Source organism: Paroedura picta, chromosome 3 (assembly GCF_049243985.1).
Source record: "Paroedura picta isolate Pp20150507F chromosome 3, Ppicta_v3.0, whole genome shotgun sequence".
NCBI lineage: Eukaryota > Metazoa > Chordata > Lepidosauria > Squamata > Gekkonidae > Paroedura > Paroedura picta.
The window spans coordinates 53,071,849-53,095,297 of record NC_135371.1 but is presented as its reverse complement, the minus strand read 5'-3'; the positions used below and the strand labels follow the sequence as shown (position 1 = coordinate 53,095,297).

Genomic DNA, 23,449 nt, shown 5'->3' with positions numbered 1-23,449 from the left:
GGCCAATATTTTATATAAAGTTGAAATCTAAAACACAGTAGTTAGTTGCAGTAATAAACTTGTTTATTGCCAGTAGGGACATATATAGCTTGTTGCTCTGCTCACGTACTCCCTTCAGCCCTTTTCTCCTTCCCTTGTGCGCAATGCATGATTGAAGGCTTCCAGGTTTCAGAAGCCAAATCCAATTTGCCATATCTAATTAAGGATGCTTAAGCAAATTGCACCTCATTTCACTCCCCAAATCAGGATTCTAAACCTTGTGTTAATACTATTTTAGAATACTGATTTGTGTAGCATGGAGGTGATTCATGGGATGGGAGGAAGACTCAACACAAACATGGTTTGCCAAAATAGTGGCCACAGCTTTATTATATTATACAAAATTGTGCTAAGGTACCAACAAGGGCAGATCCAGCCAATCTTGTAGCCAGCAGACTGCAATAAAGCCCCTGCATCAGCAGCCAAACGCCTCCAATACCCTTCACACCATGTGTGCTCTGGTTTGAGATGCATGCTGGGCACCCAGGAGATGACAGCCAATATTGAGGCACCTTTGGGCATCCGCCTCTCCTAGGGCCTCTTCCTGTCACCCAAAGATGCAAGCCAGGCAGCCTCCCAGAGGAAGGCACCAAGGCTTTTCATCACACAGCCCCTTAAACCTCTCCCGAATTTGGATCCTCCCTTGAACAAACTGCAAGTTGTGACAAAATAACATAACATAAACAAAATACAGAGACACATAAATCAGACAAAAGGGAGAATTGGGTGGGAAAGCTGCCACTCAGGAGGAAAAGAAGCCTGGCTCCAAAGCAGGTCTACATTTAAATGGACCACTGGCCCAGCCCCTCAGCCTGCCCCTGTTCAGCCTGTACCTATTGTGGCTGTAGTGTAGTGGGGTTTAGCATGTGCCAATCACCCAAAATGGCGTGAAAAGCCACCACAGCTGGGACAGCCCTCCCCTGCAGGGCTTCCCAGCCATGCGGAGTGGACCTTCCTCCTGCCACTGCAAAACTGCGGCCGCTTTAAAATGGTGTCTACATTTATCGGGATGAAACAAACTCTGGTTTGTCAGTGTCCTGGAGTTTGTTTCAATTGTCCTCAAACCAGAAAGTCATTATTATTCTCTGAAGGAACAGAAGAATAGATGGCACTCTATGAACACACCGAAAAGACAAGTTGTGCTCATCAAGCAAAAGTAGAGGTTTAATTAACATCTAATTGAAGCCATAATTAATGTACATTTATTGAGTTTTGCTTTAGGTAAGAATTCTTCTCCTAGAGATCCATGTTTTTTAGTTGACTTTATATTTAACATGTGCCAGGCTTACTGGTTTCCCTGTTGAAGTGCTTTCTCAGTTAACTCTCCTTATTACCAAGTAGTGAATTGTAGCAATATAATCAGAAACCGCTTATTCATTTTGACAGCAATGAAGCCATTTAAACTTTTGATGCAAATTAAATGTGATCCTAATGGTATTTCTAAACAGGAATGCTGCCAGCTTCCAGTTGCTTGAAAAATCAAATGCTCTTTGTGTTTTAGATATTTTTGTGTTTTTGATCTCCAGTCGCTAACTCAATTTGAAATAATTTATATCCTGAACGTTATGTTACAAAACCTTGCTCTTAATTAGCTTCTACAAACAGAAAACATTGTTAAATGAGGATGATATCTTACTAGTTGAGACCCAAAGAGCTCTTTAGTGCCAAGCAGGTGGTTTGTACTGCTCTAGTGGGATTTCTTTTGCTTCCTTGAACAGCTCACTGCTATGCTATAGCAAAGCTACTTTTGAAATTTCACTTACTGTGCTATCCCAAGTAGCGTTACATGCTCCTTAGTCCATCAACCTTAGTGTACTTTGACAAGTATAACCCTTCTTAAAGAAACATAGATTAAAAATAGGGCTTGCCAGCAGTTTGCAGGGGTTTCTGGCTAGTGATCCATAGGATTAGATTTATGATTTCTTGATTCTGGACATAACTCCCATATTGCATTTTTAAAAACCCACTGATCCTCAGCAGCCATTATATTTGCTGTTTATTTAACTCACTCATTAAGTGAGAGCTACATTCATCCCGAGAATTCAGTCTACTGAAAGAGTTGTTTGTGATATATGAGTATTTTATGTTATTAGATAAGATTTATGCTGTTATTAGTTGTAATGTATATTAAGTGAAGCTACCACTTAGCTTTAAATATATCTCTGAATTAGTTTATATTATTTGTTTTATGCTATCATTTTTGTTTTTAAGGATGTTGTTAGCCACCTAGGGCAGCCTTTCACAACTCTTTTACTGTTGAGAAACATTCTTCAGGCTTCCAGAAACCCCAGAAATGGCATGATCATGCAGAATATGATTTGGAAGCATAGCTGTGTACATGCCCACCTGGGGCCCCTCCCGTCCCTTTCCCACCCACTCCAGACCCATCATTGGCCATTTTGGAAGGGGAGACAGGTCAACATGATCATATATGGCCATATCACCAGATAAGTGTTTAACAAATTTGAAAAATATATAATTATTCTCCCACCCATTCAGGAAATCCTTACAGGGCTGTCAAGAAAATCCTGGTTGAGAAACCCTGACCTAGGGAATTGTTAAGCATGTTCTCAAAATAATAGCATGTTCACAAATGGTAATCTTATAATAAAACCTTTGAAGGAAATTAATGTATCCCACAAAAGCACTGACAATCAAAATAGATATCCTGGCTTGAGAAATCATTAAAACTAATAAATAATAATACCGATAGTTTAATAAAGAAAAATCAGTTCTGCTTTTGACAAATGTAAGCTCTAGAACCTCTTGTAGCTTATTGTTAGATATATATGGAATGTTTGGCCACAAAGGTTTCTTGTAATGGGTAACAGTTTATGAAGTTTTCAAAAATAAATCTTGTTGCTAATTTTGGTTTAATTATTTCAATATTTTATCTTTATAGGTCTGGGTTGATGCTGGAACACAGATATTTTTCTCTTATGCCATCTGCCTGGGATGTTTAACAGCTTTAGGTAGCTACAACAACTATAATAATAACTGCTACAGGTAATGTATATATCTTTTGTATTCTGTTCCAGTTCTAGTCTTATAACAGATTTCTACCAATATGTATAATTTTGATACCCATATTGATTTTAATGAAGGTACATATAAACATATAAATTCACATTCACATGTACTGATCCTGACAAGCACATACAAAAAGACTAAGGCCTTACATGACTGGATTTGTTCAGAATTTGCTAGTTAAAAGGTTTTAACTGTATATGTTAATTGATAGAAAGTGTTTCTGCCACATTGTAAGCATGTAGGAATTAATTGCACAGATAAAACACTATATACATTTTTATAAGATGCATACCTTATAGCCTATAAATAACAATAAATAATGTAAGGAACAATAATTCCGGGGTATGCTACATCTTTTCTTATTTTTCGGCATTTCTGTTTTTCGCTTCCTCATTCAGCGTTATATTTCAATGGTGCTATCTCCCCCAAGTTCTATGTTTATTTGAGGCTTTATTGCAGAGTCAGGTCAGGAATCCACCCTCTGTTTTATACTCCTTTTCCACAGGCTGCCCACTAATCATGCTCCTTGCTTTACATTCCATCATTTAATGTTATATATCAACTGCTACTCAACTGCATAATGCTTACCACGAGGCATAAAAATACATGAAAAACGACATAGAGGTGAAAAATAGTAATAAATGCTGCATTTTCCCCTAACATGGGTGGTCTTTTACATTACTTGATGATTAAATGTTACTCAAAAATGCATCTCCTTCACCAGATAACTGAATAATAATTCAACTGTACTAAAACGTATTTTGTAAACAGTTTAAATCTCAAAGCAGACAATTGGCTCCCTCTAGTGTAAACTCTAATGCTTTTCCTCTTCAGGTTTAAACCGGCAGTGTACATTCCACTACTTCTCTCTCTTATGTACTATTCTAAACAAACTTCTGCATTTCTTCCTTAAGACTACAGTTTTGCAAAATTAAGTACAGTATTTGCTGGCGTATAAGACTACTTTTTCCCACTGAAAAACATGCCTCCAAGTGGGGGGATCGTCTTATACGCCGGGTGCACTTCAGTTGGGATAGACATAGCTGCCCATAGTGGCCCATAGTACTGTATTTTGAGTGGAAATGTTGGGGGGGTCGTCTTATACGCCCAGTCGTCTTATACACCGGCAAATACGGTAATTAATCTCAGCACCTGATTCTGGGATAAAGTGGCACAAGACTGCTTATGGTCAGCTTGGTGTAGTGGTTAGGAGTGCGGATTTCTAATCTGGTGAGCTGGTTTTGATTCTGCGCTCCCCCCTCATGTAGCCAGCTGGGTGTCCTTGGGCTCACCACAGCACCGATAAGCTGTTCTAACCGAGCAGTAATATCAGGGCCCTCTCAGCCTCACCTACCTTACAGGGCGTCTGTTGTGGTGAGAGGAAAGGGAAGGCGAATGTAAGCCATTTTGAGACTCCTTCAGGTAGAGAAAAGCAGCATATAAGAACCAACTCTTCTTCTTAAAGAGCCTTAGTTCATTTGTTATATCATTAATTTGGTACATCGCTGCAGATTTATTTATTTGTTTACTTTACAAAATTAATATCCTTTCTTTCTGCCCTCACAAGATCTACCAAGGTAGCTAACAAATTAAAATCATATTTTAATACCATTAAACTCAACAAAAAACTTAAAACAAAAACAATTTAAAATACTGGAAAGCAACGAGGAATCACTAAGGGAATGCCAAGCAAAGCATTTACCTGCTGGCAGAAAATAGTAGCAGAAGGGGACAGACAAAGCTACCTGGGTAGGGTATTTAAGAGCTTTGGTGCCATGACCAAGAAGGACCTTTCCCAGATTGCAGCCCACCTAATTTTAGAAGGCAGGGGCACCTGTAGCAGAGCTTCCAAGGATGACCCTTGGGAAAGTTCATAAGTGAGTGAGCAATTCTTCAGTTATGTTGATACCAGTTCATAAAGATCAACACCAATTCCTTGATTTGTGCCCAGGAACATATTGGGAGCCAGTATAGTTGACCCAAGACCGGTGTTACATGGTCCCTATAACATAAATGAAAATGACATGGGTTACATTAGCATACAGGCAAGACAAAAACTAATGCTTCAATAAGTAAATACCTTTTATTAAAAAGGGGACAAAATTGACATTTTTATTAAAATGAGGCGATGGCTGGGAAATGTGAAATAGGGTACTGTCCCCTTCTAAAGGGTACATACGGTAAACCTACTTCCATGTTATGTCATTGACTGACTGTATTTTTGTGAGTCAAGGGACTTGACATACTCATCTTTAACCGCTCCTGCGGTTAAATAAAGCCCTAAGGGCTATTGGGGAGGAGTTAGGGCGGGCTCTGTCTGTGATAAAAACTCAGAGGGGCTCCTCCAAGTGCCACTCAAGGGCCAAGCAGCCAATGGGGAGGCGTGCGAAGCACCTTCCTATTGGCCCCTCACCAGGACAGACCAAAATTCCATTCACCCAGCCCAGTCTGGCTGCCAGTCTGCTCCTGACCACCAAAGGGAGAGGAGGTCAGTAGGGCTGCCAAGGGGGATGAGAACAGAGGCTGCGCCAGCCCTTTTCGCCCCAAGGCTGTCCTAACTGTCATGTCCAACTGCAAATTGCCTCAGAACCCTGACAGAGCTGGCAGGAGGTCCCCCCCTCTTCAGGCCTGCTGCGGAGCCTCTGACAGCCCATGACTGAGGGGAGGGAGGCCTTTATAAGAGCAATGCAGGGGAGCCTGAGGGCATTCCTTTTGGGGGGGGGGACGTTCCCCTTCTGCCAAACAGTTGCCTGATAGGGAGGCCACAGAAAAGCCCCTTCTCACTTAAAATACTGCTCTGCCTCGACTTCAGACACAGCCAAGCCATGTGTCTTTCTTCTTTGCAACTCTCTGCAGATTTGAGGTCACTGCACAGCATTATTCTGCAGAACAAACTGGCTCTTTTGTCTCCTGTTTCATCTACACAACAACCCAGTGCAGTAAGCCTCAAGTCTTTCAATTCAACAACAACCTGTGTGGGAGGCCTTACATGTTTCTTCTCTACCACAACCCTGTCCAAAGTAGCCCTTTCTGCCTGGGGAGCTGATCTTTATATTCTGCAGGTGCGTTGTAATTCCAGGAGCTCTCCAGGCCTCACCTGGAGGTTGGGTACCCCTGGGTTGGAAATATTCCTGGAGGTTTGGAGGTGGGACTTCAAAATCGTACAATGCCTCAGAGTCCAGCCTTCAAAGGAGCCATTTTTGCCTGCAGTTGGGAGGGAGTGGTGCAGGGGTGTCCCTCCTGGCCTGTGGGCTATGGCCAGCTCTTAACAGCAACTGTTTGTATTCTGGGGCACAGAAAGGCAGACCAGCATCAATCCTGTGAGTCTGGAAAGTGCAGGAAGATCCCATGCCTTACAGACTGGACAACTCCTCCCCTTCCTCTTCCCACTGCCAAGCTCTAGCGCCCGGTGTATTCTTGGATACAACGGGCTTTGCCCCTAGTAAGAAATAATGTGAATATTAGTAGACTTATTCCAGCTTTGCAGGTGTCTTTAATTAGTTCATCTTGCCTGCAGGCTTTCATCTTTTTCAAGGCCAGAGCCAAGGAGATGGCAATTAGTTTTGCTGAAGACCAGTCATCTATAAGATGGGAGGTGGGAGCAGAGGCAATGATGCGATATTCTAGAGAGTTCCCATGGACTTGACCCCTGATGCTAGAGAGTCAAAAAGTATTATTGAGCTGGAAATCAAGAGAAAAGAGAAGCTGACTTGATGGCAGAGGCTCAGTGGAACTCAGGTCTGGGTCTTAGCAGTTTTTTAATCACATAAGAAGTTGTACATCTCCACATATGTGAGTATGCAGAAGGATGTTCAAGGAGGGGTATCCAAAGGGAATTGGGGAGGTATAACAGAAACCACAGAGGAAATGATACAACACATTTGTGAACCTTTTCCTTTAGCTAGTATGAACATTTGTACAACACCAAAATTTTGGAATTTACAGTCCTCTATCCTTCAGATTGAAATGCCAGTTTCCCAGACAGTTCAAGGCATGGCTTTAGGCATACTAGTAGAACTTAAAGAACACAGGCAACTGTTATTGTTTCCATAGCTGAATGCCCCCATCTTTTTCATTACCCACATCATAAGCTTCGCTAGCAGTTTGTGTGTATAAATTAGTACATTTTCTTTGCATTATTCCCCATACTGTTTTATGGCATTGTTCTTTGATTTTGCACCTCAGGTGTATTGCATTATTTTTATGTATTATACTGTTATATTGCATAATACTTAAAAAATTGTGTCTCATATTTTATAATCTGTTTCTATTCATTGTAATATGTTTTATGTTTTTAATTTAATTGTTTTAAATTGTGTAAGCCACCTTGAGCCTAAAATTGAAGAAAGTAGAGAAAACTAGGCCACTCAGGTATGAACTAAATCATATCCCTGACGAATATACAGTAGAGGTGACAAGATTTAAGGAATTAGATCTGATAGACAGAGTGCCTGAAGAACTATGGACAGAGGTTTGTAACATTGTACAAGAGGTAGCAACTAAAACCATCCCAAAGAAAAAGAAATGCAAGAAAGCAAAATGGCTGTCCAAGGAAGCTTTACAAATAGCTGAGGAGAGAAGAGAAGTGAAAGGCAAGGGAGAAAGAGAAAGATACACCCAATTGAATGCAGAATTCCAGAGAATAGCTAGAAGAGATAAGAATGCCTTCTTAAATGAACAGTGCAAACAAATAGAAGAAAACAATAGAATAGGGAGGACCAGAGATCTCTTCAAGAAAATTGGAGATATGAAGAGAGCGTTTCATGCAAAGATGGGTATGATAAAGGACCGAAATAGTAGGGACCTAACAGAAGCAGAAGAGATTTTTAAAAGGTGGCAAAATTATACAGAGGAACTATACAAGAGCGAGCTTAACATCCCTGTTAACCACGAGGGGGTAGTCACTGACCTGGAGCCAGACATCCTGGAATGTGAAGTCAAATGGGCCTTAAAAAGTCTGAACAACCATAAAGCTAGTGGGGGTGACAACATTCCAGTTGAACTATTCAAAATGCAGTAAAAGTGCTACACTCAATATGCCAGCAAATTTGGAAAGTTGGAAAACTCAACAGTGGCCACAAGATTGGAAAAGGTCAGTTTACATTCCAATCCCAAAGAAGGGCAATGCCAAAGAATGTTCAAACAACCGCACCATTGCACTCATTTCTCATGCTAGCAAAGTTATGCTCAAAACAAGCTAGGCTCCAGCAATATGTGGACCGAGAACTTCCAGAAGTACAGGCAGGATTTCGAAGAGGCAGAGGAACTAGAGATCAAATTGCCAACATACGCTGGATCTTGGAGAAAGCTAGGGAGTTCCAGAAGAACATCTACTTCTGCTTCATTTACTATGCTAAAGCCTTTTATTGTGTGGAACACAACAAATTGTGGCTAGTTCTTAAAGTGTTGGGAAAACCAGAGCATCTTATCTGTCTCTTGAGAAACCTATACGCAGGTCAAGAAGCAACAGTGAGAACCGGGCATGGAATCACTGATTGGTTCAAAATTGAGAAAGGAGTTCAACAAGGCTGTATACCGTCACCTTGCCTATTTAACTTGTATGTGGAGCACATCATGAGAAAGGCCGGGTTAGATGAGTCACAAATTGGGATCAAGATTGCAGGGAAAAATATCAACAACCTCAGATATGCAGATGATACCACTCTAATGGCAGAAAGCAAAGAGGAACTAAAGAGCCTGTTGATGCGGGTGAAAGTGGAGTGCAAAAGTTGGCTTGAAACTCAACATCAAGAAAACAAAGATCATGGCATCCAGCCCTCTCGATTCCTGGCAAATAGATGGGGAAGAAATGGAGGTAGTAACAGATTTTATTTTCCTGGGCTCCGAGATCACTGCAGATGGGGACTGCAGCAAAGAAATTAAAAGATGCTTGATCCTGGGGAGGAAAGCTATGGCAAATCTAGACAGCATCCTAAAAAGCAGAGACATCACCCTACCAACAAAAGTACATTTAGTCAAGGCTATGGTATTCCCAGTTGCAATGTATGGCTGTGAAAGTTGGACTATAAGGAAGGCCGAGCATCAAAGAATTGAGGCTTTTGAACTCTGGTGCTGGAGAAGACTCCTGCGAGTCCCTTGGACTGCAAGGTGAACAAACTGGTCAGTCCTAGAGGAGATCAGCCCTGACTGCTCCTTAGAAGGCCAGATCCTGAAGATGAAATTCAAATACTTTGGCCACCTCATGAGAAGGAGGGACTCCCTGGAGAAGAGCCTAATGCTGGGAGTAATTAAGGGCAAAAGAAGACGGGGACGACAGAGAATGAGGTGGCTGGATGGAGTCACTGAAGCAGTCGGTGCAAACTTAAATGGACTCCGGGGAATGGTAGAGGACAGGAAGGCCTAGAGGATCATTGTCCATGGGGTTGCGATGGGTCGGACATGACTTCACACCTAACAACAACAATAAAAGCCACCTTGAATCTCTATTTAAAAGTAAAGTATAACTGAAATTAAATAACTAGAAATTAAATAAATGGGCTGTTTATAATAGCAGCTTTATTAAACTCCAGTGAATCCTAGTGTACCGATCTCATGGGTATCAGTCGGAGAAGGCTGCTACAAAACTCTGTTCTCTCTCTGCTGCTGATCCAAATATAATATTTCAAAATTTTAACCATAAATAACTGCATCCTTATTGAAATTATAAATATCAACTGGGCCAGATCTGTGGATACCTGAATTAGTACCATGGACAATCAATACAGATCTTTTTACAAACCTGAAAAAAACTCCAAATTTGCAGAAAAATCTGAAATCTTAAAACACACACACACACACACACACACAATTGGGGGTTAGCTCCACCACTAAGATAGTAGAAATAGTGCCTGTTGTGTTTTTTTAAATGTGAATATCCTCTAGAGTAGCTATTGTGCAGGTTGCTAGGCAATCGCAACAATTATTGCCGTGTTTCAAGTCTTGTTTTCTGCCAGTAGAAAGCCAGGGTGATTCTTCCTTATAAAGCCAAAACTGTCCAAGACTGCCTTGAAGCTTCTATATTCATGTAGTTGCCTAGCTGTCAGTTTCTTAAATCTATGATTTTCATAAGTGCTGACCCCCCCCCCCCTCCAGTTCTTTTTCTTTAAAAAAAAAAATTCTCGCTACAAATCTGGAGTTTTGCCTGAGAAGATAGGACTATGCTGAAAATTAGATATATTGATATTATATGTGAAATAAACTAGTACCGAAAATTACAAAAATAACTGTTTCTCTTTTAATTCCACAGAGACTGTATCATGCTATGCTGTTTAAACAGTGGCACAAGCTTTGTGGCTGGTTTTGCGATCTTTTCTGTCCTTGGCTTTATGGCTTATGAACAAGGGGTGCCAATAGCAGAAGTTGCTGAGTCAGGTACATTCCAAACACATATTAAATGTTTTCTTTTGAAGGTTTTCTTGTGAGCCAGCTACTTCAAAAATAAAAATCCCTTGGTTTTAGATCTCCCTGTTCATTTAAATTTTGAAGAACTTATTGGAATCTATCTGTATTATCACAAAGTTTGATGAACTTACTTCTGTGTTAAAACGATAATACAGTGAGGAGAATAGGTTTTAGGGTGTAGAAATGTCCTCCAAATCCCAAACATACTGCCTACCTTTTATAGCTGTTTGCAGCTGCTGTGTTCCCTCTCCCTGATACTTCATTTAGCATTGTGGTTTATTCTCCTTTCTGACGATCATGAATGTCACATGACACTAATCTCACTTGGCAATTTGCAGATGTTCATGATGGAAAAATTAAACTCTAAATGTTTGGGAGAAGGCAATACACCATCTTTTGCTGTGGAAAATGCCATACTGTACTGCAGTTACAAACATCAAGTGCTATGAATTTCAAGGGCAACCTTAGTTGCAAAGCAGATTAGAAATTTCATATACCTTTCTCTGCATTATTAGGTTAATGATATGTTGGATCTCTGTATGAAGGGGAGCATCACATACATCAGACATGAAGCTCCTCTGATCTAAGCTTCCATCTGACAAGATTTTTTATATCTCTTTGAGCAGTGGTGCCTCACTTTTTCTACTCCTTGCTTAGCTGGATCTGTATTACTGGGTCTCACCCCCCCCCCCAAACTCTCAGGGGCTTTTTGCATGGCTTCAAAATCGCACAATGGTTGCTAATTGGAAACGCTATTGATTTGCCTTAACGCACGACGTCGTAGACAATCTGCAACACTCCTGAAACCGATCAGCAAAAAGCGCTTTGTTGTAGCGCTTTCAGGGGAATCCCAAAAAGTGGATTCACCCTCCGGAAAGCGCTACACTCTTGCAAACAATCTGTAACACTAGCGATAAAGACCTGTGCGTTACCATTGTTGCGGTTTCTTCAAAGTCCCTCCTCCTGAGCCTGTCCTCCAAACTTCCGGCGAAGCAATCGCCATTTTTTTTTCTCCGAGCGAGCGGGGATAAACGCACCAGAGAGCCTCTTTCTGTTTAGAGGCTTCCCTGGCTTCAGTCCTTTACCTTTAGTCACTAAGCACAAACCACATAAAAGCCCGTTTGCTGAAATAAAGTCCCTTTATTTTTTACACATTAATTCAGCCGAAAATCGGGCCCGTGAGAGGGGGGGGGGATTTTTTTTTATCACTCGAGGCAGCGTGGCAACGATCATACGATCAAACGACAGCTCACATTAGGCAGCTGGATGGGTCTCTCCGTTGCAACGAATCTACCTAGATTCGTTGCTATGGGTCTGTTTTTTTTTTTTTTTAAACCTTTCTTAAAGGGAAAGGGGCTGTTTGGGAGCATGCTAACGGCTGCCCATTGGCTGCTTGACGGCCAGGGGCGGGACGAGCTTGGCAATAGCGCTTCCTTTCTAGCGATTTCTGCCGAGACCGGAAGCCTGTGGGAAACGCTAAAAAATGCAACTGATTCCACTACAAAGGCAGGTATGCATAACGATGAATTCCACTATTTTAAATGGCGATTATTCATTCTGCAAACAATTTGCAACAAAGATCCCCGTGCGTAAAGGCCCTCATTCTCACTTTCCCATTGTAATTTCTACTTCTAGCTGCCTGACTGTGTACAATTCTTTCTTTTCTTGTTTTGGAGCTATGTTAGGGGAAAGGGTGGATGGTAGTTTTACATGAAAAGGAGACAACTAAGGGAGGACATGATAGAAGTCTTTAAAATTAAGCATGGAGTGGAGAGAGTTGACAGAGAAATTTTCTTTCTCTCCCAAATTACTAAAAAGTATAAGTTGAACCTGATGGGTAGTCAATTCAGGATGGACAAAAGAAATACTTCTTAACACAGAGAGTGAGTGAGCCAGAGGATCCACTGCCAGAGGATGTAGTGATGACTACAGAAACAGCTGGAAATGGGGATTAGATTCTTAGATGACAGTTCTATCAGTGGCTACTAGCCTTGTGACTGAGAGGAAACTCCATATTCATGACACCCTGGGGATTCTTGAGGGCCCTAGAAGGGTTTCCAAAATGGGTGGGAATTAATTAATTAATTTGTAATATATTTCTTAAATTTGTTAAACATTTATCATGAGATATGTACACAGCTATGATTCTCAAACAAATGCTGTACGATCATGCCACTTCTGGGGCTTGTTGAACCCTGAAAAATATTTCAGGGGTTTCTCAATGGTAAAAAAGTTGGTAAAGGCTGCTCTATATCCTCTATGTCCTGTTGTTGCCCCCCCCAACACTGTGTGAGACAGATGCCAGATTAGATGTATCAGCAGGACTCACTTTATGTTATTATGGAGTTTGTTGTTATAGTTACTATACTATCTGGGGAAAAACAGTTCTAAAAATCTTAATGGGAAAAGATCTGTGACAAAAGGATTTGTAAAAAGCATTACCTGACTGTAGGCCTTCCAACAGCAGAGATATCTTCAGGATACAAGAACTAACATAGTGGCACAGAGAAAAGACAACAAGGAGCAGGGGGGAAACAAGGGAAGTATTCTGCAAGCCTTGAACCAGGGGTAGTCAAACTGCGGCCCTCCAGATGTCCATGGACTACAATTCCCAGGAGCCCCTGCCAGCATTTGCTGGCAGGGGCTCCTGGGAATTGTAGTCCATGGACATCTGGAGGGCCGCAGTTTGACTATCCCTGAACAGTAGACAGAGTTCAAATGGACTAAACACACCCTGTATTAGTATTTGCATGAATTAGAGTATTCACATGTTGTCTCTCCAGCATATCTTTGGGCTTGTAAAGTTTCCAGGCACGAGCTGGGAGTGGCATGCTGCCAGAAAGTTAGTCTCAATGGTGTTGGGGGAGAATGCACAAAGTCCGTAAACACATGCTGAAAGTCAGAGCTGAAACAGTCACTCACACAAGCAGTTGAAACAGACAATGCCAGATGAGGGTCTGGAGTTCAGGTCACGTGCTGAAGGTCAGAAGCACACAGAATCCAATTGAAGCAAGGAAGCAGGCACAGGGTAAGCAATGTTGCCGGCATAGTGAGCTGTTGCCCCCACTCTTGTTTCAAGCTTGATGCTAAGCTAAGAATGAACAGCTGCTTAATTAGTCAGGGCTCTACAAGTACTCATAGAAGCCAGGCCTGCGTTGAGCTGTTAACCTACTGGGTGGCATCTCTCAAGTAACATGAAGCATTGCTTGGCTTGGAAGATGAGGATGGAGAATCAGCTGGTGCTTCTGTCACCAGCCAGGTACCCAGAGGCTGAGTGCCTGTGCCTGGTTCAGGTAGCTCCTTGACCAGCTCTGAATCTGCTGGTTCTGGTGCTGATCCTGGCAGAACTCTCCACACTGCTTCTTCCTCAGAATCTGATGAGGTTGCAATTAGCAGGGACCTGACAGGGCTGAAAACAGAGAAAGATTTTTCTTGACATGAACATCTTGTGTTATTATGCTATCACATCTCTGCTGAGATTTATCAATCGATCTAACTCATATTGCTTGTTCTGAAAGCAACTTTCCAGAGTTTCAAGCAGGAAAATACTTTTACAAGCATTTACAACTTGAGATACTTTAACGGAATATGCCAGGCAATTCATTCCGAGACCTTCTATGTTCTGCCATTGACCCACAACAGTTCCCAAATCCTATTCAATTTAGGAACCTGAAACAATTCAAGAGAATCAGTCCTTTTAATGGACAGGGTTGGCGGTGATGGAGGACCGCATAAGTGTGTATGAGCTTTGTGTAGTCTACTGGGCAGTGTATTTATACTGTACAATGTTTATACTACACAGTATCGGTGAATTATAAATTATAAGTTAATGTAATCATCTAAATCCATATAGACTTGGAAGGTGAAAAGATTGGATTATACAGCTGTTATACAGCTGTCATAAAAACTGGTTCAGCTTGTTAACAATAGCTCTGTTGAATTTTTAGTATATGCTTCCCATCCCTCATTCTTGTAGCATTCAGTAGAACCTGTACATTTCCCTGTTCCTGATCAGCTACATTATGCTTATTATTACAGCAAAGCTGTGAGAAAAGGAAACAAGGTCCTTTTTTTTTTTGCCTTAGCATCTCCAAATGTCAGAAATAACTTTTTTTTTTAATTGCTGGTCCCTTGTAGCAACTTGTAGCAACTTGTAGTTTCAGAAATCATATATAAGATCATTATTTGTAGTTCTAACAACTAATATTTGCTGGTTGTAACATCATCTTTTAATTTTGCATTTTCTAAGCCATAATATTATTTATTTACAAAATGTATATCCCTATTCCTGCCCAGTTAGGGCCATCAAGATAGCTAGTATTATGTAAATACATTATTTTTAAAAATTCAAGTCAATTTATATTTTATTTTTCAGGACCTGGACTTGCTTTCATTGCCTACCCAAAAGCTGTAACAATGATGCCTCTTTCTCCATTATGGGCAACACTGTTTTTCATGATGCTCATCTTTCTTGGACTAGATAGTCAGGTATGGATTAAAAGTAATTTAGAATTTAGTATTATGAATTATGCTAAGTTTCTTCTCAGTTAGGATAATCTTCTGTGAGTTAATTGTAATAAAGTTATGGAACAATTGTTCTACTTATTGTTTCACCTGTCATTATATCATCAATTACAGATATTAAAATAATCATTTCACATATGCAGATCATAAATACCCCTGTAATTTTAGCATAGTCAGAAAGGAATATTGCATGCTCCATGCAGTGAAAATAAAACCATCTCACTTAATTTGTTTAATTTGTTTGGGTGAACATTATACGTTGAATACCACCTTGGAGGTCTCCTCTCCAGCAATTTGGGAACCAGGAGAATTTATTATGCACATTCTTTAAGAGGAAGTGTAGTGAAAAGAATAAAACAGCAAATATATAAATTTAATATGACATTTTTTACAAAGACATAGAAATTGCAAATAGTGATTCATTTAAAGAATTACTAAAGATGCCCCAGTATTTTTCCTTTGAATTCAGGCAATAACATAATTGTTTGCAAATCAGAAAGGATGCAGATAAATATGTAGAGAGACATTAATAATGAGATCTCTAGTGAAATACCAGTTAATTTGACACCAATAAGATATATGAATTTAAATTAAACAATCTCAGTTATAAGTACTCAAGTACAAGTTTATTTATACAGTTACAAACCAGAATGCAGAAAAAATCCTAAAATCAAACAATGAGTCTTCAAAGTAACATGTTTGATTATTCTAGTACTACCACAATAAATAGCTCTTTACAGCATAACTTTAGAGACAGATAACCATTCTAAGCATCTTGCAACTGGACAAAAACACATTCACATTTGAAGAATTATTATTTATTTATTTAGATTTCTATACCGCCCATTTCTTTGCAGCTCTGGGCGGTTTACATTGAACATTATATAATATATTAATAATAAGGAGCAGTGTGGTACCGGAACACTGTTTGAGTGTGCTTGGGAAATATAACACACAAAGGGAAAATCATTCTTAATAATTGTGCTCCGGGGTTAGTTCAGTTCCTGATGTAGTAGTATGCAATGGAACTCCTATAGAAATGCTCTCAATTGGTGCAAGAATGACATACAAACTACACTTTCTCAGTGGGAAGGGAGATAGTAGAGCTTAGCTTACTACTCATAGCCTGTATCAAATTATTCTAAGAATCTAGCATGAGCCAAATCCCTCTATTACAGCAGTAGTGCCAACAAAAATGAATATGAACAGTTTTAAACACAAAGTTTGGAGAAGTGTAAAACACAGGGCCATTCCGCACTCGTTCAAAATTGCACAATGGTTGCAAATTGAAATCGCTACTAATTTGCTGTTATGCACAATGTTGTTGACAATCTGCCACACTCCTGAAACCGATCCGCAAAATGTGCTTTGTTGTAGCACTTTCAGGGAAATCCCAAAAAGTGGATTCACCCTCCAGAAAGCACTACACTCTTGCAACCAATCTGCAACACTAGCGGGAAAGTTCTGTGAGTTACCATTGTTGCGGTTTCTGCAAAGTCCCTCCCCCTGGCTCTCTCCTCTGATCTTCCGGCAAAACGATCGCCATTTTTTTTTCTCGGAGCGAGCAGAGATCAACGCACCAGCGAGCCTTCGTTTACCCAGCGAGGCTTCCCTGGCTGCAGTCCCTCCCCAGAGGTGTTTTAAGTCACCAAGCATCACACAGCCCCGTTTGCTGGTTTATTTTCCCTTTATTTTTCACTCTATTTTTGGCCAAAAATTGCGCCCGTGCGGGGGGGCGGTATTTTTTTTTCACTCAGGGGGAGCATGGCAACGATGAAACGGCAGCTCAAACACCACCTGCTAGCTAGATGGGTCTCTCCTGCTAGCTAGATTGGTCTCTCCATTGCAACGAATCAACGCAGATTCGTTGCAACGTGTTTTTTTTTAAACCTTCCTTAAAGGGAAAGGGGCTTTTCGGGAGCATGATAATGGCCGCCCATTGGCGGGACAAAGCTTGGCAATATTGCTTCCTGGCTAGCGATTTTTGCCGAGACCGGAAACCTGTGGGAAACGATAGAAACGCAACTGGATTCCACTACAAAGGCAGGTATGACGAATTCCACTATTTAAAATGGCGTTTTTTCGTTCCGAAACCAATTTGCTATATAGATCCTGGTGCGGAATGGCCCACAGATCTGGCTCATTTGCCTTATATAAGAAGGTGCTTTACTTCCTTTGGTTCTAGTGGAGTCTTCTTTGCCATAAGAGACTGGACTGTAAAATATGCAAGCATGTTATGCAGTAGCCATATTACAGATAATTACTTTGTATTTCCTTTCCTCCTCTGTATTATTTTTTATAGTTTGTGTGTGTTGAAAGTCTTGTAACAGCTGTGGTGGATATGTATCCAAAGATTTTCCGGAGGGGATACAGACGAGAACTGCTGATACTTGCTCTTTCAATTGTATCATACTTCATTGGTCTTATCATGTTAACAGAGGTAAGAAAGAACTGTTTGCTTAGAGAGCTCTAGGCTAGAAGAGTTGTTGTTGGTGGAACATGTCATCAAGTCATAGCTGACTTATGGTGATCCCATAACGTTTTCAAAGCAAGAGATGTTCAGAGGTGGTTTTCCATTGGCTGCTTCTGCATAGCAATCCTGGACTTCCTTGGTAGTTACTCGGCCAGTCCTAACCATGGAATATCCTGCTTAGCTTCTGAGATTTGACAGCTTGAGGCCAACCTGGGCCTTTCAGGTCAAGGCCTAGAAAAGTTAGGTTCCCCCTCCCCCTTTAAACACAAATGTTTGAGGACTGATAAAATATCATAAGAACAAACTGTTGATAAAGAGAAGAAGAGCTGGTTTTTGATATCCTACTTTTTACTACCAGAAGGAATCTCAAAACTGCTTACAATTGCCTACCCATAAAATGTTGCTCTGTGCTATAAAATATTTAGAAATATAAAACATTCTGTTTAAAACAACAATTCTCAACTGTCTTATGGCTGCGACCCCAACAGCGGGAGAGGCGGTGGGCGCAGGTGTATGGGGGCTGGCGCACAGGTGCAGAATAATCAAGGCAGTGAGGAGGCAGCCAGTTCTGTGGCTCTGCCGCTGCTGGCCGCTGCTGGCTGCCGCCCCCCGAATTTCTTGTCTTCTAAAAGGTGTCACTTGAAGGGCTGTTATGGGAGAATTCATACAATTCTAAATACACTTGCAACAGAGTTGTCTGCACCAACTTAAGAATGCTTGCTAGGATGAAACTTGACTACGCTGCCAGAACAATGTTTCTTATACCAATGTAATGCTCCAAGTCAAACATAATACAAATATTCCAAACAATGCATATTATTATGAACAGAGAAATATGAGGGCAAAGAGTAAAAGGGTAATGTAGGCCTATAGTTACCTACTTGTTTATTTTTATTTATATTTCGATTTATTAACTGCTACTCCTGGACCATGCCAGCTCATGGTGGTTTACAAAACACAATGAAACAAGAATAACACTCATTTACCCAATGGCCTAAACCAGTCACAACCTTCCCCAATTTCCCCAACCATTTCCAGTATGCACTGCCCAACAACCTCAGGAGGTTGCCCAGGATGGACAGGGAATTTAAGGCTACAAGGCCTTATTTGTTTGTTTGTTTGTTTGTTTGTTTGTTTGTTTATTTATAATTTCTCACCACTCCTGAACTGGCTTGTGATGGTTTACAATCTGTCCATATAAAAGCCCAGTAAAACTCCCATTAAAACAATTCCGGACACACAATAAAACAGACTCCTGAGAACCATGGTGGTCTCCAACCCACTAATCCCCCAAATCTATATAGAGGAGTGGGAAGAGGGACCATAGATGACAATGCTAAATGCTGATCCTCCCTTGGCACCGAGAGGCCCATCAGGTCTACCTCACTGCGTCGGCCTCAACCATATACCTGGCAAAAGATCTTCATTTTGCAGGCCCTGCAGAATGCTGAAAGGTGACGCAAGGCCCGCAGCTCCTCCAGGAGCTCATTCCATCAGGTTGGGGCCTGGACCGAAAAGGTGCCTGTCCTATATTCAAGTGCCTATCCTGATTCCAGGTTCCTGTATGAGTTGTGGGCATGGGTTCAAAGCACATGAGCAACCAATAATCCAAAAGGGAAAGTAGAGCAGAGAACTCTTGGGAAAGAAAAGCAAAGAGGCATGTGAAGTGTGCCAGAACTCTCCCTCTCACAAAACGTGGGCAGCCAGTCTCTAACAATGTTCAAGGAACATGGTCAAAAAGGGAACAAGAAGCCTCTGAGCAGAACACACCAAGTAGAATTTGGGAAAAGATTCTGGTTCCAGTTACAAAACCACAGACTTGAATGAAAACAAAATATTATTTTCTTTATAGGCTTGGAGAAAGGGAAGGCTAAGGAGGGTTGGAAGCAGGGGGATAACCACAAAATGCTCTGAAAACTGTTATTTCACATGGTTTACATTCATACAATTCTGAGGATGTCTGGCATAAAGCAGAAAACATGGAGAGCTGATAGGCTTTAATACAATTGCAAACTAGGAAAACCCACCATTCTTTATATGAAGGATAATATGTTGGATATAATAATTTAAATTTGTTGCCATTTTTTGTTGTGTCTGAAAGTAATAAAGTAATTTTCATAGAGCTACTGTTTTAATAGATTTTATACAGCATGGCTGAGGTAGATTAAGATATTTCATATTTTCCAAAGCCTGCTCAAAGTATAGTGTTTGTACTGAGCAATGAATATTAAAGTTATCATTTACCTATCCCAGATCATGTCGAAAGCCTGTGTGACTCTAGTATAACATGCTATTCTCCCATTCTTTTGCTGAATCATGAACCAAATTCATCTTGTTCCATGTAAGCTATTACTTTGTGAAGAATTTCAGTCAGGGGCAGTCTCAAAGAAAAGGAGTAGGCTGGCAATGTGGCATGATTTTGGCTGTTAAGGAAAGCTATATAATATAGAGTTCATTTCTCTCTACTATGTTGCCCAGAAGAGATCCATTGTGCATAACTATTATATCTTCTGCATATAAACCAGAAGAAAGATATTCCAAAATGCAGCATGACTTGCTTGAAAGAATTCACTATATATCAATATATACACTCCACAGTACTGCTGCAGTGCTATAATGGGCCACCAAATGGCGCTGTTGTGCTATGTATTATCATACATGCCAGAGAAGTACCAATTAGCTAGGCATTGGGTGAAAATAGTCATTCGTTCACAAGGTCTATACTGTGTACTCTTTTGGTGTGTAATTTCTGGTATTTTAAAGAAATGATGAATAAGTTTGTTGTTCAGTGGAATTCAACCTCAGTATGCCTTTACAAAGCCTGGAACTAGGCCAGGTCTCTAGACAGACTTAATGATTACCTCAGAAGATAGATGGGCTAAACTTGCTGGTAGAGATTAACCATCTTGCATATTGATATAGGCACGTTGGAGTACTCCCAAGAGCACTCCATGCATAGAACTCTTGCACATGGCTGTGCTAAGCAAAACGTTGTCTGAAGTTACTTAATTGTGTTTATTATAAGATGTAAGTAAAACTAGAGCACTGGCATATCTGAACAGTTTATTATGGAACCATAGATTACATCAAGCTTTTGCCTTTTCACTCCAATATTCATTTTGAGTCTGGCTCTAGCAGATATTGTACTTTCAGAAGATGTTCTCTGTCTTTATATTTACTCATAACAGGCAATTGAAGCAATCTGCATATTCATATATGGTGCTTCAGAGACCAAAAGGTTCAGTAATTTGATGCTTGAATAGTGAAGCTGAAAATAGGATGCAATTGGAAACACAATTTGAAAGAGGATGACGCTTAATGCTGCATTATCATAAATGACGCTTAATGCTGCATTATCATAAATTAAAGTATAATGCTACATATATCTTGTCTTCCCCCATCAACTCCAGATGTTTACTATGCTCGTAGAAATATGCACAACTAATAGGCTTTAAAAGGTTTTTCTCCAATTTGTATGAGTTTAGTCCAAGCCCACAGTGGATCTAAATATGATGGAAAGGGCCATTTATTAAATACATGCATCAACAAGTCACATCAATTTCAGTTCTAAAAATATACACAAATTTATTTCAATGAACACAGAGTAACTGTACATAGGAGTAACTCAACATGGTATTATATTGATTATTAAATCATAAAGACTACTTTAGCAACCATGTTGATTGTACATCTGCAAAGTTGTTCAGGATCAAACAATGACAAAGTGAGGAGACCCAAGCATCATAGCATGACTGCTGAAAATAGTATGTTTGCCTATTGAACATTCTTGGTGCAAAATCCTCAGCAGTTAAGATCTAGTTAAGAATTCTAGTTTATAACTATCCTATTAAGTATATTTATTGGCCAGAGTAACAGAAGCATAGTATGACAAAGGCCCATTATGCACGGCCGCCGAAACGGCGATTTCGGGTCACATGGAAAACGCGGAGGGGGAAGACGCGACGCATACCAGTTATACACGGGGCGGGGCGCGACGGCGGCAAAACCCAGAGTAACCGATTATGCACGCGCCGATCCGGGCGCCGCTTCTGGTTGCGCCCCGCTCACCCGGAAGCTGCGCTTTCTTCCGCGTTTCACTGACGCGGCTTTTTCGGCGGCATGCACCGAAGCTGCAGCCGGTTGCAGCCGGCTCCGTGCGTTATCCGTGATTTTAGTCGCCACCATTCCACCCCGAATGTGCGCTAAAACCCCCGTGCATAATGGGTCATATGGATGCAGCCCAATATTTAGAGAGTTATTAACATTCTGATGCTCACAACTGAATTGTGGATTCTGCCCACCTGGTGGAACAACCTCCCTGAAGAGATCAGGACCCTGCCTGAACTCCCAGAATTCCAAAGTGCCTTTAAAAGGGAGGTCTTCCACCAGGCATTCCCCTGAGACTGACCAGCCCAATAACACCTACAGGTCCCCCCCTCAGACATCTCCTCTATGGCCTACAACAGTCTGAACTCTCTGGGAGTTTTCATCTAAGTTTTCATTCCTGCTATATTACTGTTAATCAAAATCATTGATACTATGTTAATTTAAACCACTATTGGATTATTGTTGATGTTATTCTGTGTTATATGTTTAGGCCATTCCATGTATACCCCGCAACATTATATGTAAACTGCCCTGAGCTGTACGGGAGAGGGGTATAAAAATCTAATAAATAAATAACATGAGGGACGTTATTTCCTGATATGACAATCTTGCCATCTTCCTTCCCTCACAAATAGATTTTTCCATTTTGTCTTCTTATTGGCCCATTATGCACGGGGGGGGGGGGGATAGCGCACATTCGGGATGGAATGACGGCAACTAAAATCACTGATAACGCACGGAGCCGGCTGCAATCAGCCACAGATTCGGTGCATGCCGCCAAAAAAGCCACGTTAGCAAAACGCGGAAGAAAGCGCAGCTTCCGGATGACCGGGGCGCAACCAGAAGCGGGGCCGGAATCACCGCATGCATAATCAGTTACTCTGGGTTTTGCCACCGTTGCGTCCCGTCCCATGCATAAGCGGTTTGCTTTGCTTATTCCCCCTCCACGTTTTCCATGTGACCCGAAATCGCTGTTTTGGCGGCCGTGCATAATGGACCATTGAGCAGCCATTTTATCTATTTTCTTCTTATGGCTATCCCATGCAGTCATCACTATGTGTAATGCTGACCAAGCCCAAGGAACTGAGAAAAGGCAAAACCACCTTCTTATACGCTGCTCTTTTCTGGCACACAAGAAGCTTTTTGAAAGTTCAGAATTAAATTTTTATTTCACCTGGAGGAGAAAAGTTCAGGTGGAATCAGGTATAGGATGTAATAAAGCGAACAGATAATAAAACTGAGATCACTTTGTATTCACACAGACACCAGATAATTTCTTGCCAACACTTAAGTGTTTTTGATGTTCCACGAAGTCTTTAAAATCTTGAAGAGAAAGGGTTTTTTTTTTCAATTTCTGTTTACACACTGGGTTTCACCAGTACATAGTTTAGAAGGCAGGAACATGCAACCCCCCAAATCCTTATTTATACACAAAATAGGGATTATTCCACTTTTCTAGAAGCTATTTCCCTTCTTAACTGGTCAGGGGTCACTTCTTTTTATTAGAAATTATTTCCATTTTTTGGCTTAGTGTCTAATCACCCTCTTAGCCTCTTTCCCAGTACACAGTCAGTGCTTAACTGACTCTTATTCAACTGTCAGTTTCAAACTGTCATTCCTTAACTGATTCTCTCAGCAGAATTCCATTGGAACAGCCTGTCACTCAAATGTTCTCAGACTTTTTTAGGCATTAACCCTTGACAGTCCATCATACCTGGATTGGTGTTTTCTTAGCGCCTGGTAAAGGAATGAAACATTGTATTTCTTCACTGGGATCAAATTCATTCTCTAATGGGTTATGCCTTCTACTTGGTCCAAGACAGGGTTTATGAAGATTAAATGAATCTTTAATAAGACCAGTAGTACGCAGACCAT

The 23,449-nt window shown here is 40.8% G+C and overlaps 1 protein-coding gene across 1 annotated transcript in view; it reads left to right on the top strand.

The window, feature by feature from the left end:
• SLC6A11 (solute carrier family 6 member 11) overlaps positions 1-23,449 on the top strand; it is a 173,974-nt gene that overhangs the window by 130,605 nt on the left and 19,920 nt on the right. The window contains exons 8-11 of the mRNA XM_077325695.1: positions 2,942-3,045; positions 10,316-10,440; positions 14,846-14,958; positions 17,297-17,434. Of these exons, the coding sequence (XP_077181810.1) occupies positions 2,942-3,045; positions 10,316-10,440; positions 14,846-14,958; positions 17,297-17,434 (480 nt within the window). The remainder of the gene's footprint in view (positions 1-2,941; positions 3,046-10,315; positions 10,441-14,845; positions 14,959-17,296; positions 17,435-23,449) is intronic.